The 13,851-nt window shown below is 44.7% G+C and overlaps 1 protein-coding gene across 2 annotated transcripts in view; it reads left to right on the top strand.

Moving 5' to 3' along the window:
- The first annotated feature begins 421 nt into the window (after nt 1-421).
- LOC147460588 (uncharacterized) overlaps nt 422-13,851 on the top strand; it is a 49,008-nt gene continuing 35,578 nt past the window's right edge. The window contains exons 1-2 of one of the 2 annotated variants that reach the window (XM_086508039.1): nt 422-872; nt 1,043-1,589. In XM_086508039.1, the coding sequence (XP_086364165.1) occupies nt 579-872; nt 1,043-1,589 (841 nt within the window). In that variant the 5' untranslated portion in view covers nt 422-578. The remainder of the gene's footprint in view (nt 873-1,042; nt 1,590-13,851) is intronic. The other variant, XM_086508042.1, reaches the window with a different exon arrangement.

The raw sequence follows: 13,851 nt of genomic DNA, 5'->3' as shown, positions 1-13,851 counted from the left end.
TCCAGGCGGAAGATGTAAGCATGTATGGGTTCCACTCTCCAATGTTTCACACAGAGCGGTGGTAGAGAGGGAGCGAGCAGCTTGTGTGGAGCGCAATAATTGGCTCGAAGAACTGCTGTCAGGGTGGAAGAGGCGTTCTTCCGAGGGCGGAAGGGGGGGGGGGGGGGGGGGGGGGGGAGGGGGGGGTTGGAACATCAATTGGGGAGGGTGGAAGAGAAGGGGCCCCCTTTTTCCATGACGTGGAGGAACTTTTTGTTACTTCCACCGCCCTATGTGAACGGGGCAAGCCACATGACAATTTTTCATTGGTCCAAGCTAAACTAAAACACTTCCGTCGGACTGATGTGAACCCAGCCTTAGACAACCAAGACTCGCTGGCCAACTTCCCTTGCTGGATGGGCATGCACTGGAGTCCATCTCAGCAGCGCCCACGGATGGCCTCGCGCTGGTGTATAACAAGGTGCGTGATGGCCTACGTTCTGAACTTCATCAAGTGAAGGCGCAACAAATAGCCTGTATAGAGCCCGTTTTCAGCGTTTATTAAAAGCACTCACCAATCAGAACGTAGGCCAAGGACAATGCGGTGGTGTAAGAGGAGAAGAGCAACCAAACTGCGGAGGCTTGGGTGCCTAATCCTGCCTTTCTGTGTAGTGGTACCACCTCTCCTCCTCTACCTCTGCTCCCCACTTTCTCCTCCTTCCCTTTTCTCTTCTCTTCCTCTTTTCCCTCCCTCCTCTTCCTCTGCTTCTTCTTCTTCTTCTTCTTCTGCTTGCGCATCAGCTCTCTGCCTCCATCCGTCCCACTTCTGTTCCATCAGCTGTGTCGCCACCTGCTTCCCGCGCATCCGTGGCCTCTGCTTTCATCCCTCTCAGGTACGATCTCTTCCTTGGAAGACGTGATTAAGCATCTTTCTATTCACGGGGAACGAGAGAGAGAGAGAGAGAGAGAGAGAGAGAGAGAGAGAGAGAGAGCCGTGACCAATCCTTGTGGGTGCACAAGATCAAACTGTGTTGCGCTGTACCTTTGTGTCGTTTGCTCGCAGGTTGATATCTGTAAGGACTTTAGGCAAGACGAGGATTTCAACTCCTCAGAAACCAAAACATGCAGTCATTACAAGAACAAATCATTGGATGTGCCCTCACTCATGAGATTTCATGGAGAGCGCTTAACTTTACCAGTTGTACATTCTTCCTTCTGCATGGGTAACCATGAGCAATGGATAACCGGGCTAGCAATGGTGGCGGACCAAAGATATTTGCCATACGGAAAGCCAAACCCTCATCACGAGGCAGAAAAGCTTATACCTGCACTTTTGATGCATCAGAAAATAAAGGAATTGGCCAACACAACTTTGTATTGGTTTGCCTCTCAAAATGAACTTTCAAAATGGGCAGTTGGTTTCATGCAAGCAGTTGGTATGGAGGGTATTGTGCAATTCTTGGAGCTGCCCAAGAAGGATGAAGCAGCCGTTTGTTTTGAGGATGCTGTGATATTCTCGGCACCAACAAACCTCTGGTACATTCCAGATAAAAGCTGGAACCAGTGGCTGCAAAGAAAAGTTCTACATCACTGCTCTATTCCCTCTGTAGGTAAAGTCAAACCTTTTTCAATGCTTTTAAATGTGGTCATGGATAGATAGACTTGCCTGCATTTCCTTTTACCTTACCCTGAAGAGAGGGAGTGAAGAGTGTGGTAGAGATGTGTAGATAAGAGAGAGAGAGAGAGAGAGAGAGAGAGAGAGAGAGAGAGAGAGAGAGAGAGAGAGAGAGAGAGACCTGATGGGGTCCCAACCAACCCTCTTAAGTGCCCCCCACACCGTTGCCGAAGTGGGATTTGCTTTTGATTGCGTAAATGGAATGTGCGAACTCTATTGACTCGAATGATGACTGTTGCCGCGGTAACTCCTTAAGACGAGGCACCTTTGGATGCTTCTGATGTGGGATTGCGGATTGCCACCAAGGGGTAGATCTGGGGCCGATTTGCACTCCCGTTGTGAGAGGAATGAAGGGCTAAAAATGTAGATCTTGATGATACCAATGATGGACAACAATGGGAGCACTCGATGCCGGCGAGGGAATGGCCAAGCACATGCTCGATGGCTGCCAAAGTACCGGACCGCAATGTGGGTGGCTAGCTAGTGCAGATCTGCGCCGATTTGACAAGCGAAGGGCTGAAAGTTGAAAACGGTAGGGATTGATCTACAAGTTGAGCAAGTGCTAGGCTGAAAATTGCTAAGGCTGGCTGATTTGGTCCAAAAACGCTAGTGTTGATCTAGATCCCAACGTTGCCTGCTGGCTCTTCAAAATGCTATGGTGAAGTGAGCGCTACCAAATCTAATGGTCAAATGTTAGGCCAAGTGCTACCTTTATAGGACAAATTTGTTGGTTATAAAGTCCTTGAGGTTGAGGTAGGGCAAAAGTGGAAGAGTAAGTTATAAAATAAATCATAAAATGATTTAATAAAAAATTTTTTAATTTAGTAGAGTGTTTGGGTGAAACCGTCGGACATCTACCCACCCAAGAATCCGATTGACGTGGGGAATGGCTTGTTGGATTTCTCTAACTTAGAACTACATGCACGCCATGCCTGATGCCCACCGTAGTGTAACAACACCTATCAAAACGCTTGTACAAACCATCTATGCAAGAGGGTTCAAAAATTGGAAAATTGGCTCTAGAAGTTGATGAAGCATGTCCACGTGGCACACAAAGCCATGTGCACGTGACATCCTCTCTTGGTACCGAACTCCATGCACGCCATAAGATGGTCTTGGATGAAGTTCCTTCTAGATGATGTCCTCCATGAGGACTTTTGGGAGAGGCTCCCTTGGGTGATATGGAAATGTCCAAAACATTAGGATGGTGATGATGCACCTACTTGCAAACAATGGACTGCCTCTTGGACCAAAGATGCCCTTGTTGGTTGCCGGCAAATGATAACCTTTGCTGCTCCAACTCTATTGGTGTGAACCACCAAACTGCAAACCGGATGGAAGCTCATAGAGCGGATGGTTGGATATGCAAATGTCGATATCCACGAAGGTTATCTGTCAGCCTATTCTGCCCCTACGCGGAAAGATTGGCGAGAGCAACGCGGAATGGAAGATGAAGATGGATATGTCCTTTGGAATGTCCATGAACCATGGCAAGTCCTCTGTATGATGTTTCATGAAACCGCCAGGTAACTCCTCAAAGAAAGGCTCTTCTTGGGGCTTTGACTAGATTGCCGTATGATGGAAGCTCTAGATGAATCCTCTTCTCTGCAACGGATGTGGTTGCGAATGTAGGCTCACGATGCTTGCGAACTCTTGCGGTGGTTGCCTCAGATTAGAACCCTTAGCTTCCAAATTGATGGCTACCAATTGCGAAGATGATGAAGATGGTGTTGACTTCATGTGCTGCCAAAGATGTGCAGAGATCAATGACGATGCAAGGTCTCTTTTGGAATGATGGAATTCTCCAAGCAGATGGGAGAGATGGTTAAACAATGCCGAGACTCTCTTATAGGTTGATCTGAGTGGCACCTTCCTTTGCCGTCATAGGCCACTAACAAATTTTGATACTCGCAATCAACATCTTCAAGTTTCCAATGCATGTCTTCAATGATGCTATTTGTCATGTGGAAGAAGTTATGATTGCAAATATCCATGCTAGGATTTCTTTATGGCGAGGTGGTCGAGCGCGCACACTAAGTCAACTACCCTCTCACAGGCGCACCACAGCTGTAACCCCCGGTATACAGTGTTTGCATTTCCTACGCTCAAGGCGCACGGTCCTTCACACAATGGCAGGTCGTGCAATTCCCTGAGTGAAAGAAGCGTCCTTGGACGAAATGCTACAACACACTCAAACAATAGAAAGAAAAAATAATTCCAAAGATTAGCGATGCCAGATTAGTGCAAAATTACAAAGCTTTGATACTGCAGCGGAATTGAAATGGTGAAGATCTAGGTTTTACACTTCTAGAAATTCCTTACTTCTTTTCCTTGCATTAGCGATTCCTTTTAGCTTAAATGATGGTTTTTTTAACCTTTCCTTGAAGAAAGGGAATTAGAGAGTGGGGTAGAGATGAAGAGAGAAGAGGAGAATGACACCCGATGGGGTCCCAACCAACCCTCTCAAGGCCCCCCCACACCGTTGCTGATGTGGTATTTGCTTTAGATTGCATAAATGGATTGTAATATCTCAAGTGCAGACTCTACTGACTCGAATGATGACTATCGTTGCGGTAACTTCTCAAGGCGAGGCACTTCTGGGGCTGATTTGATGCACCTTTGAATCCTTCTCGATGTGGGATTGCGGATGGCTACCAAGGGTACACATGTTTTACACTTACATCACTACTGCTTCACAGGTCTAGGGCATGCATGTACGGCTAGTGTCCCTCCGGACTGGCCACCCTCTGCATATGCATTTAGACTGCATCACTGTCCGGACGCCCACTTTGTCCGGGCGTCCTCATATATTTCTATAACAAACTGCTACATGTCAAAGCCTAAAGAAAGGAGCCAACTTACAGATGTGGCCGAGGGGCCTAAACCCTAAGAAGAACAAGTAACAGAAAAAGTCCACCCAACTTATGGGGACTCCGTCCGATGGGGCCCCAAGTGACATAAAGGATTAAAATAAAGCAAGAGCCGCACACACGCAAAAAAACTGATGACGTGGCAGATTTCGGAAAATTGCATTGGCATGATGACGTGGCAGGTTGTACGGATTTCCGCGTTTTGCGTTGGTTGATGACGTGGCAAGCTTTACGGATTTTCGTAAATTATGCTAGCAGCTTTTGGCATTGCTTTTTGGACCAGAAGCTTTTGAGTTTTAAAGGCTTTTTATTGTAACTGCTTTTTAGGCCAAGGGCCTTTAAATATGAGATTAGGGCTCATTCTTTGGCATGCTTCCTGGAGAAGGTGCAGAGTCTGGAGTACCGGCTTGTACTTTGTTGATGTGATATAAAGAAATACCGAAAGGGACGCCAAGGTTTGGGGCCAATACTCTCTGGGGTAGAATTCCGCCACTCCATGTCGCGTGTCGTCTCTCTCTCTCTCTCTCAGTTCAATTGTTAATGAAGTGCTAAAAGTCTGTTCAGTCTGTTCTTCTCTATTGGCATGTGGTGCCCGCCTTGTGACAATGGTATCAAAGCATCATGCGTGTGCTTTTCTGAAAGCATACCGGTCCTACAAAAGAGCATACAGAGCTATATTGGATTTTTATGCGCAAAGTAGGCCAATAGAAAAATGTCTCAACCCCTTTTATTGATGCAGCAATACCTCGATGCCCCGCATACGGTGGACAATGACTCTCAGTCATAAGCTTTTGTCTCAATGGCACTAGTCACACATAACCTGCCATGCATAAGCATAAATTCATCCTTGAGAAGGTAATGTTCATTGTGCTGCCCATTGACAATCTGATGATAAACTCTGGCAAATTTTTCATCATCAGCATACTATTTCTTCATTTCATCAATGATGATAGGGAATTGAGAGGGCTGAAATCTGTGGCTTTCTTGACAATGCATCGCCAACAACATTCTTTTTGCCTTCCACGTGAATAATCTGAAAGTGGAACTATGACAAAATGTTTGCCCAACGCATATGCTTTTCTGACAATTTAGCCTGCGTCAAGAAGCAGTGCAACGTCTGATGATTTGTTTGGACAACAAAATCAGCTCCAAGAAGGTAGTGTTTCCAACTTTGAAGCGCATGAATTACGGCCAGTAATTCTTTTTCATAAATCTGCATAGTCCGCTCTGGACCTTGCAAAATTCTACTTTCATAAGCCACTACACGGCCGTCCTGCATTAGCATTGCACCAATGCTATTGCCACAGGCATCACACTGGACAATAAATGACTTCCTGAGATCTGCCAAAATAATCACTTGCTGGGAAGTCATTTTTTCTTTAAGAAGATTAAAGCTGAAATCTCCTTCTGTGTCCATCGAAAAGAGACTTCTTTCTTCCAGAACGCATGAAAGGGAGAAGCAATCTCTGCAAAATTGCGTACAAACCTCCTGTAGTAAGAGCATAAACCCAGGAAGCTACGGACATCATGGACCGTTTTCAAATCTAGCAAAGTCCTTATTGCTTCAACCTTAGCAGGATCCATTCTGACGCCATCCTTTGACACTATATGCCGGAGGAACTGAATTTGCTCTAAGAAGAATTCACTCTTCTTTGATTAATGAGCAATCTGTTACGGCGTAGCTCATTAAAGACTGTTATCAGGTTTTCTATGCTCCTCTTCATTCTTTGAGTAGACTATTATGTTGTCAAAGAATGTTCCGACAAATTGTCTGTATGGGCAGAAAATCTTGTCCATCATCCAACTAAATGTAGCAGGAGCATTCGTAAGGCCAAAGGGCATTACTAAGAACTCATATAGACCAAACGTGGTTCTAAAAGCAATTTTGTGAACATCTTTAGACCTGATCTTGATCTGATTGTATCCACTCTTCAAATCGATCATGTTGAAAATAGACACACCCTCCAAGCGGTCTAAAATATCATCGATCCTCGGAGTAGGGAACCTATTCTTAATCGTGTTTTCGTTCAATGCGCGGTAATCAATACACATGCGCCAAGAACCGTCCTTCTACACTAATAGCACAGGAGAGCAAAAAGGGGATGAACTTGGCTGGATCAGCCCCTTCTCTAACCGCTAGTTCTCCTGGCTCATAATCTCTTTCTGCTGGGCTGCACTAACCCTATACGGAGGTCTATTCGGTGGGCTACTGCCCAGTGTTGCCAAGAAGCGTGTTTCTTCACTCATGGAACGTACGAAATGTTTCAGAAACATTTCTGTATGAGTTTGGACGTTTCAAACGTAAAGTCAAGGCTCATGTTACATGTAAACCTTGAAGCCTCTTGTTCTTTGTTTCGGTCATGAAATCCTGAATGTCATGAATGTAGCTTCTGTCTTGCTTCTAATGATGAAAGTTAGTTCTATTCTCCCTCTTTTTCATGTCTAATTGTAAGGTAATGCTTAAAACATAGATCTCAGCTTATACCACTTAAACTTACGTACATTTCTTTAGTTTGCACGAAACTTCTATTTTGGCGTTTCTTTCTCGGACGAAACCGTTTCGACTATGGTACTGCTTGGCACCAAATCTATTGCACGATCCTCAGACCTCTCCGGCGGTATTTGTGAAGGTAACTAGTTGGAAAAACAATCACAAACTGTGTTAAACATTCTGATCTGTCTCAATTTAGCACAGATAAATTTGACTCATTACTTCACGTGCAAAAATCAAGTACTCAGAAAGATGATTCTTAATTACAGATGAGATGGCAGAAGGAGATACAATAGTTACAGACTCTCCTTTCAGCTTCACATCCAACACATGAGTCTTTCCCCTGTGTTCCAAGGTCAAAGTCTTGTTAAAAGCATCTAGCACACCATGCACTCTGAACATCCAAGGTATGCCCAACAAGACATCACAGCCCTCCAATGGCATGATAAGAAATTCTTTTGCATCCACATAGGACTGTATATGCAAACGCAGTTTCCGGAGAATGGGCGTCACAGACTCTCAATGGCCAGGGCATGCCAACCCTGCCTCAGTTGTATATCCCATCTCATCAGCTCTAAGCCCAAAGTGGTAGCAGCTATGGCGAGATAAAGTTTGCTCTAGAACCAGGATCAAAGAAAATGAGCACATGCTGGTCCCTAACTTTACCCCAAGCTCTACAAAGCTCACTCGCATCTGTAGCTGGCTTGTCCCCCAGCATATCTGGCACCAAACCTGCTGTTGTCTTGGGCTTTTTCCCTTTTCTGTCCTCATTGTCTTCTGCATGAGTTGGTCTCTTGTTATTGTCCGGACATTTGGATGCAATACGACCAGTCTTTTCACACTTAAAGCATTTTCCCTCAGCCGTCAATGCCTCTCGCTCTTCAGCAGATTTCTTTACAAAAGGCTTCTTCTGTTCCTTTGGCTGCTGTACATTGGGCTGGCCTGTTTTCTTCTTAAACTGCCATGCTTTACCTGTGTTCTGAGGAGTCTGAGTAGCCTGTTTTCTTAAAGGTTTCTTGGCTGAGTATTTCTCAGACTTGTCCTGTGCATTGCTGCCCTTAAAACCACTCATCTGACCCAATAACAAAGCATTCCCAATATTAGCATTCTCAATCAGCTGAGTCAATGTGGTAAGCTTGGTCTTTGTACAATAATTTCTTAGCTCTTTGGGCAGCCCATAACAGTAGTGCTCTATCTGCTCAGTCAATGGCACCTGCCTGTAGGAAGTAATTGGAAGCAAAGCCTTCCAAAACTTTTTGTTATAATCTTCCAAGTCCCTGCAGTAAGTTGCATCTAGATTACGCCATGCTGACATAACCTCAACTTCAAACTCAGTAGTCAACCATGTAGACGCAAACACCTGTTTGAAATAAATCCAAGTGGCAGGAGCCTGTCCTTGTAACAGTAGAGTACTCCACCACTGGCTCGCATTTCCTTTCAAAAAGGTGGCAGCTTTTTTGACCTTAGAAAGATTAGTAAAATTCCCTCCAGCGAATGCGGCATCAAATTGCTGTAAGAAGGAAAGAGCTTTGGTTCTGTCTTCAAATCCACGAAACGTATCAAATTGCATTGCCTGACCACTTCTTTGTATGGATTTTGCTTCTCAAGAGCCGTCATCGGGTCCATAGGATGTGCCTGCAACATAGGTGCACTAACAGGCGGCATTGGAACTGTAGGACCACCGATTACAGGGCCTATGGGCATAGTACTTGCTTGCTGATTTTGAAAACCAGCCGTACCAAAAGTGCCCTGCAGCATGCCAAAACTGCCCTGTACGCCCTGAAAACCTGGTTGCATGCCAACGTTGCCGTACATAGGTTTGGCATCCAAGTATGGTCTGTTGCAAAGCTTGAAAATTACTTCCCTGTCCATTAAAGCCAATATTAGGCTGCTAGAAAGTGGTGGGCTGAACTGGCATAGCCTGTGGAACTGGTATTTCAGCCACCTGTTCTTGAACAACGGGAAGTGGTGTAGGAGCCTCAACTGGCTCCACACGTTGCCTAGGGGATACTATTGCCCTGTACGCCCTGAAAACCTGGCTGCATGCCAACGTTGCCGTACATAGGGTTTGGCATCCAAGTATGCGTACCTTCAAACATTGTTCCTGGCATATATGATTGATTTTCAGACGCATAACCAGCCATGGTCTCAAACACTGATCCTCCTCCAAAGTAACCAGGATGTACATAGCCTGTGGAACTGGTATTTCAGCCACCTGTTCTTGAACAACGGGAAGTGGTGTAGGAGCCTCAACTGGCTCCACACGTTGCCTAGGGGATACTACTGCATCAACAACATGTGTGGCCTGTAACTGATCCCCAACCTGTGTCCCAACTTGATGCAAAGGAACAGGAGGTTGCAGAAGTGCTTGGAACAAGGGATTCTACATAACCTGTGTAAACATGGACACTGCAGCAACAAGCTGAGTCCTAAACGCATCCTGATCCATCAAGGAAGCCGAAGGAACTTGTGGTTCTGCCATAGCAGGTGGCGGTCTAGACGACTCACCCACCTCATAGATAACAGGAGCCTCATGTTTGTCAGCCATAATTGATAATCTGCGTGTGTCTACACCCAAACAAACCTTGGCTCACTCTTTAACGAAAAAGTGATTCAAATCCCGATGGATGGAACCATGTAACTAGCCTGTTCAAAAGAAAAGGGCAATGATCTACTTTCTATTCAATGCTTTCACCCAATTAATTAGTCGCCACTTTACCTGTACTCCAAACGCAGAGAAAGAGAAGAACTCATAGAAGCTAGATTGCTCCTGTGCTGACTCAAGACACCAGATAGGCCCCTAAACAGGCGCCCCTTGCGGTATTTCTTTAATTTAGAGAGAGGGAATGACAATTAGAGTCCCTGGAAAGCAACACTTGTATCGAGCTAGTGCTTTCTAGTTTCGGTAAAATTTCGGCAGCATAACGGCACCGAAATTGATCCGAAACAATTTCCAAGGCTGGCACTCTGTTCCATTGGCATAATCCCTCAGTCTAGAGCGCAAAACAGTAAATTTCAGGCTGCTGTAATTTCTGGTTCAGCTCTGTTTTTGACCTGTTTTGGACTCACTGTGGTCCCTTTACTGTTCCCCGCACCTTTGGCCAAGTGCCCCTTGATTCTAGTAGTATTCTGAGCACAAAACAGCCCCAAAACAGAGTAAAAACAGCAAGCAAATAGTGCTGAAATTACTGCGTAATCAAGAGGTTATTACCCTCTTGGGTGCCTGCTTTGGTGCAACAGCTAGCTACACCTGTTCCTGTGCAAAGAGGCTCTTGCCTCGGCACCGAAAGCATAATTCCCCACAGCTGTACATTAGTCAAATGAGGAGCCCACTTGAGGGGCATAACATAACTGTACGTAGGGTGTTGGGGAAGGAGCAGGTGCTCAAGGTGTTGCAAGAGGGGGCGATGGAAGAGAGAGAGAGAGAGAGAGAGAGAGAGAGAGAGAGAGAGAGAGAGAGTTAGTTTAGCCCACGATTGTGTATTGGGCTTATTCTTTGTTTTCATTAAAAGAATAAGTAAGTGACCTAGAGGGTGTTCACACCCGTCCGGCCGGCCATAAGGCACTTAGCCTTTATTTCTTACAAACTCCCACCTAAAGGCAAAGTGCCTTTGGGAGATTAAAAAATCAATTAACTATGGTACAAGAGCTGATTTTGCGACTTACTCACACCATGCCCATCAACTGACGGCAATATGCAAACCGTTCTGCTGGCAAGCCTTTTGTCAAAAGGTCTGCAGAATTGTCATTTGTATGTACTTTGACAAGCTCAATAGATTTATCCTTAAGTACACTCCTGATAAAGTGATACTTCACCTCAATGTGCTTTGTCTTGGCATGAAAGACAGGGTTCTTTGCCAACATGATAGCACTTTGACTATCACAATGCAACACGGGAACCTTTGCATTAATGCCAAGATCATCCACCAAAACGCATAAGCCATAAAGCTTCCTTACAGGCCTCAGTAGTAGCTACATACTCAGCCTCAGTGGTGGATAAAGCAACACACTTTTGAAATCGAGATATCCAAGACACTGCACTACCTGTGAAAGTAAAGACATATCCTGAAGTAGACTTTCTGCAATCTGGATGTCCAACAAAGTCTGCATGTGTAAAGCCATCCACACTCAAATGCGACTTCCCAAAGCAAATGCACAAGTCCTTTGTGCCCTTCAAATATCTCAAGATGCCTTTCATTGCTTCCCAATGCTTTTTGCCAAGGTTGCTCATGGATCTACTCACCACTTCCACCGCAAATGCAATGTCTGGACGTGTGGCGACCATACCATACATTAAGCTGCCTACTGTTGATGCATAAGGAATCTTGGCCATTTCAACCCGCATGTCATCCGATTTTGGGCAATCATCTGCACTAAGTTTCACATATGGAGGTAGTGGTGTACTAAGTGCCTTTCCCCCCTCCATATTGAAATGCTGCAATACTTTGGTAATGTAATCTTTCTGAGATAAATAAAGAAGACCCTTCTCCTTATCTCGAAAAATACGCATGCCCAAAATATGACTTGCATCACCAAGATCCTTCATGTCAAAATGCTCACGTAAGCTGTTTTGTAATGCATCAAGCTCTTTGACGTTTTTACCCGTAAGAAGCATGTCATCTACATACAAGGTAAGCAATAGGAGGCTTCTATTGCTTGCCTTTTTTGTATACAAACAATGACTGCATTACTTCTTTTGTACCCTTGAGATCTCATAAAAGTATCAGACTTGTGATACCATGCGCGCGGAGATTGTTTCAATCCATACAAGCTTTTATTGAGTCTACATACTTTCTTCTCCTTGTCCTTGACCACAAAACCTTCAGGTTGCATCATATATATGATCTCACGCAAAGTACCATGTAAAAAAGCTGTTTTTACATCCATTTGTCTTAATTCCATATCCAGAGCAGCAACCAAGGCTAAAACGATCCGCAACGTAGTAAGCTTTACTACAGGAGAGAAAATCTCATCAAAATCAACACCATGCTTCTGCTTATACCCTTTTGCAACCAAATGTGCCTTGTATTTTGAAGAAGCAGTTGCAGTGACTTTCTTTTTGTAGACCCATTTACATGGCAATGCTTTTGCCCCTTTTGGCAAATCTACCATGTCCCATGTATGGTTTTTCTCTAAGGAATCCATCTCAGAGAGCATTGCTTTGTACCATTTCTTATTGTGCGTTCTACCAGTAGCCTCTTTATAACAAGACGGCTCCCCACAGTTAGTAAGCATTACATAGTCCATGGAAGGAACATATCTATAAGGAGGCCTACTCTCCCGAGTAGATCTACGCACCCAATGATCCATGGCAGGTGGATTTTCAGCCTGCATATCCTCAAAATCAGCGGGCTATTGAGCCGGTTGCATTTCATTGAACGGCTGATTTTGTGCATCCTCGTGCTCCTCAACTTGTGGCGCATCAATGGCAACTGCATTGGGCTGATTTTCAGCACCATTTTCAGCTTCAAAACACTGCTGTACATTGGGCATTCTTGGCTGTCCATAAGGTACATCTTCCCGAAAAACAACCCTCCTGACTTCCTCGGTCCTAATGGGCTGTTTATGCATGCATTTCTCATTGAAGATGACATCATTGCTGCGTATAACCTTTCTCATTGCAGGATCCCATAACCTATACCCCATTTCACCATCTTCACCGTATCCTAGGAAAATACATTTACAAGACTTGGGGTCAAGCTTGGTGTGTAGTTCACTCCTGATGTGAACATAAGCCTCGCAAACAAACACTCTCAAATGTGCATATGAGGGTGGCTTGCCGGATGACACCTCCTCAGGCACTCTTCCACCCAAAGGCTTACTCGGTGACCTGTTAATCAAGTGAACGACTGTACTAACAACCTCTGCCCAAAAACTATGGGGTAACGCAGCATGTGACAGCATACAACGGATCTATTCAGTCTTTCTGCAACTCCATTTTGGAAGGGTTAAAAGGAGCCGTGAGCTCTCTTTTAATGCCCTTAATGTCACAAAAGTCCTTGAAGCCCTTTGACACATATTCTCCCCCATTATCCGATCGCAAAGACCCGAGTTTCTTGCCAGTTTGGTTCTCAACGTATGCAAGAAACTTCTTAAATGTATCCAATACATCACTCTTTAAGCGAATTGGATACACCCACACCTTGCGGGTCGCATCATCAATGAAAGAAACAAAATATTTCTTTCCCCCTAACGATAATTGTGGCATCGCACATACATCAAAATGTACCAAGTCTAACTATAAAGACTTGGAAGAAAGAACCCTTTTATGTGGTGTTTGAGCGTGCTTGCCAAAAATACAATGTTCACAATGTGAAAAATCAGCAAACTTCAAACACGGCAAATAACCACAATGAGGAAGAGTTTCCATTCCCTTTTTACTCATGTGTCCCAACTGGCCATGCCACAAAGAAACACTTGGCTGCTCGATTACGGCGACAACATGGTCACAAGCACTAGAAACATACAAAGGATACAAAGTGTCACTCTTGGAACCTTTAGCAACAATCCTGGCACCCTTGCATATTTTCCATTTGCTATCACCAAAGGTGGTGTGATAGCCAACAACATCCAATGCACCAATGCTAATGAGACTCTTTTTTAACTGTGGCACATGTCACACATTTTGCAACACAAAAGTCATACCATCTGCAAAAGACAAATGCACACTGCCAATGCCTGCTATATCGCATGCAAAGTCATCACCCAAATGTACTTTACCATGATTGCCACCCTTGTAATCAGAGAACCATTCTCTGTGTGGAGTTACATGAAAAGAAGCACGTGAGTCAAGTATCCACATGTACATATGCTCATCAGAGCCCAAGACAAGAGTT

Source organism: Adiantum capillus-veneris, chromosome 3, assembly GCF_014529385.1.
Source record: "Adiantum capillus-veneris isolate H3 chromosome 3, ASM1452938v2, whole genome shotgun sequence".
Lineage (NCBI taxonomy): Eukaryota > Viridiplantae > Streptophyta > Polypodiopsida > Polypodiales > Pteridaceae > Adiantum > Adiantum capillus-veneris.
This window is presented reverse-complemented; position numbering and strand designations above follow the sequence as displayed.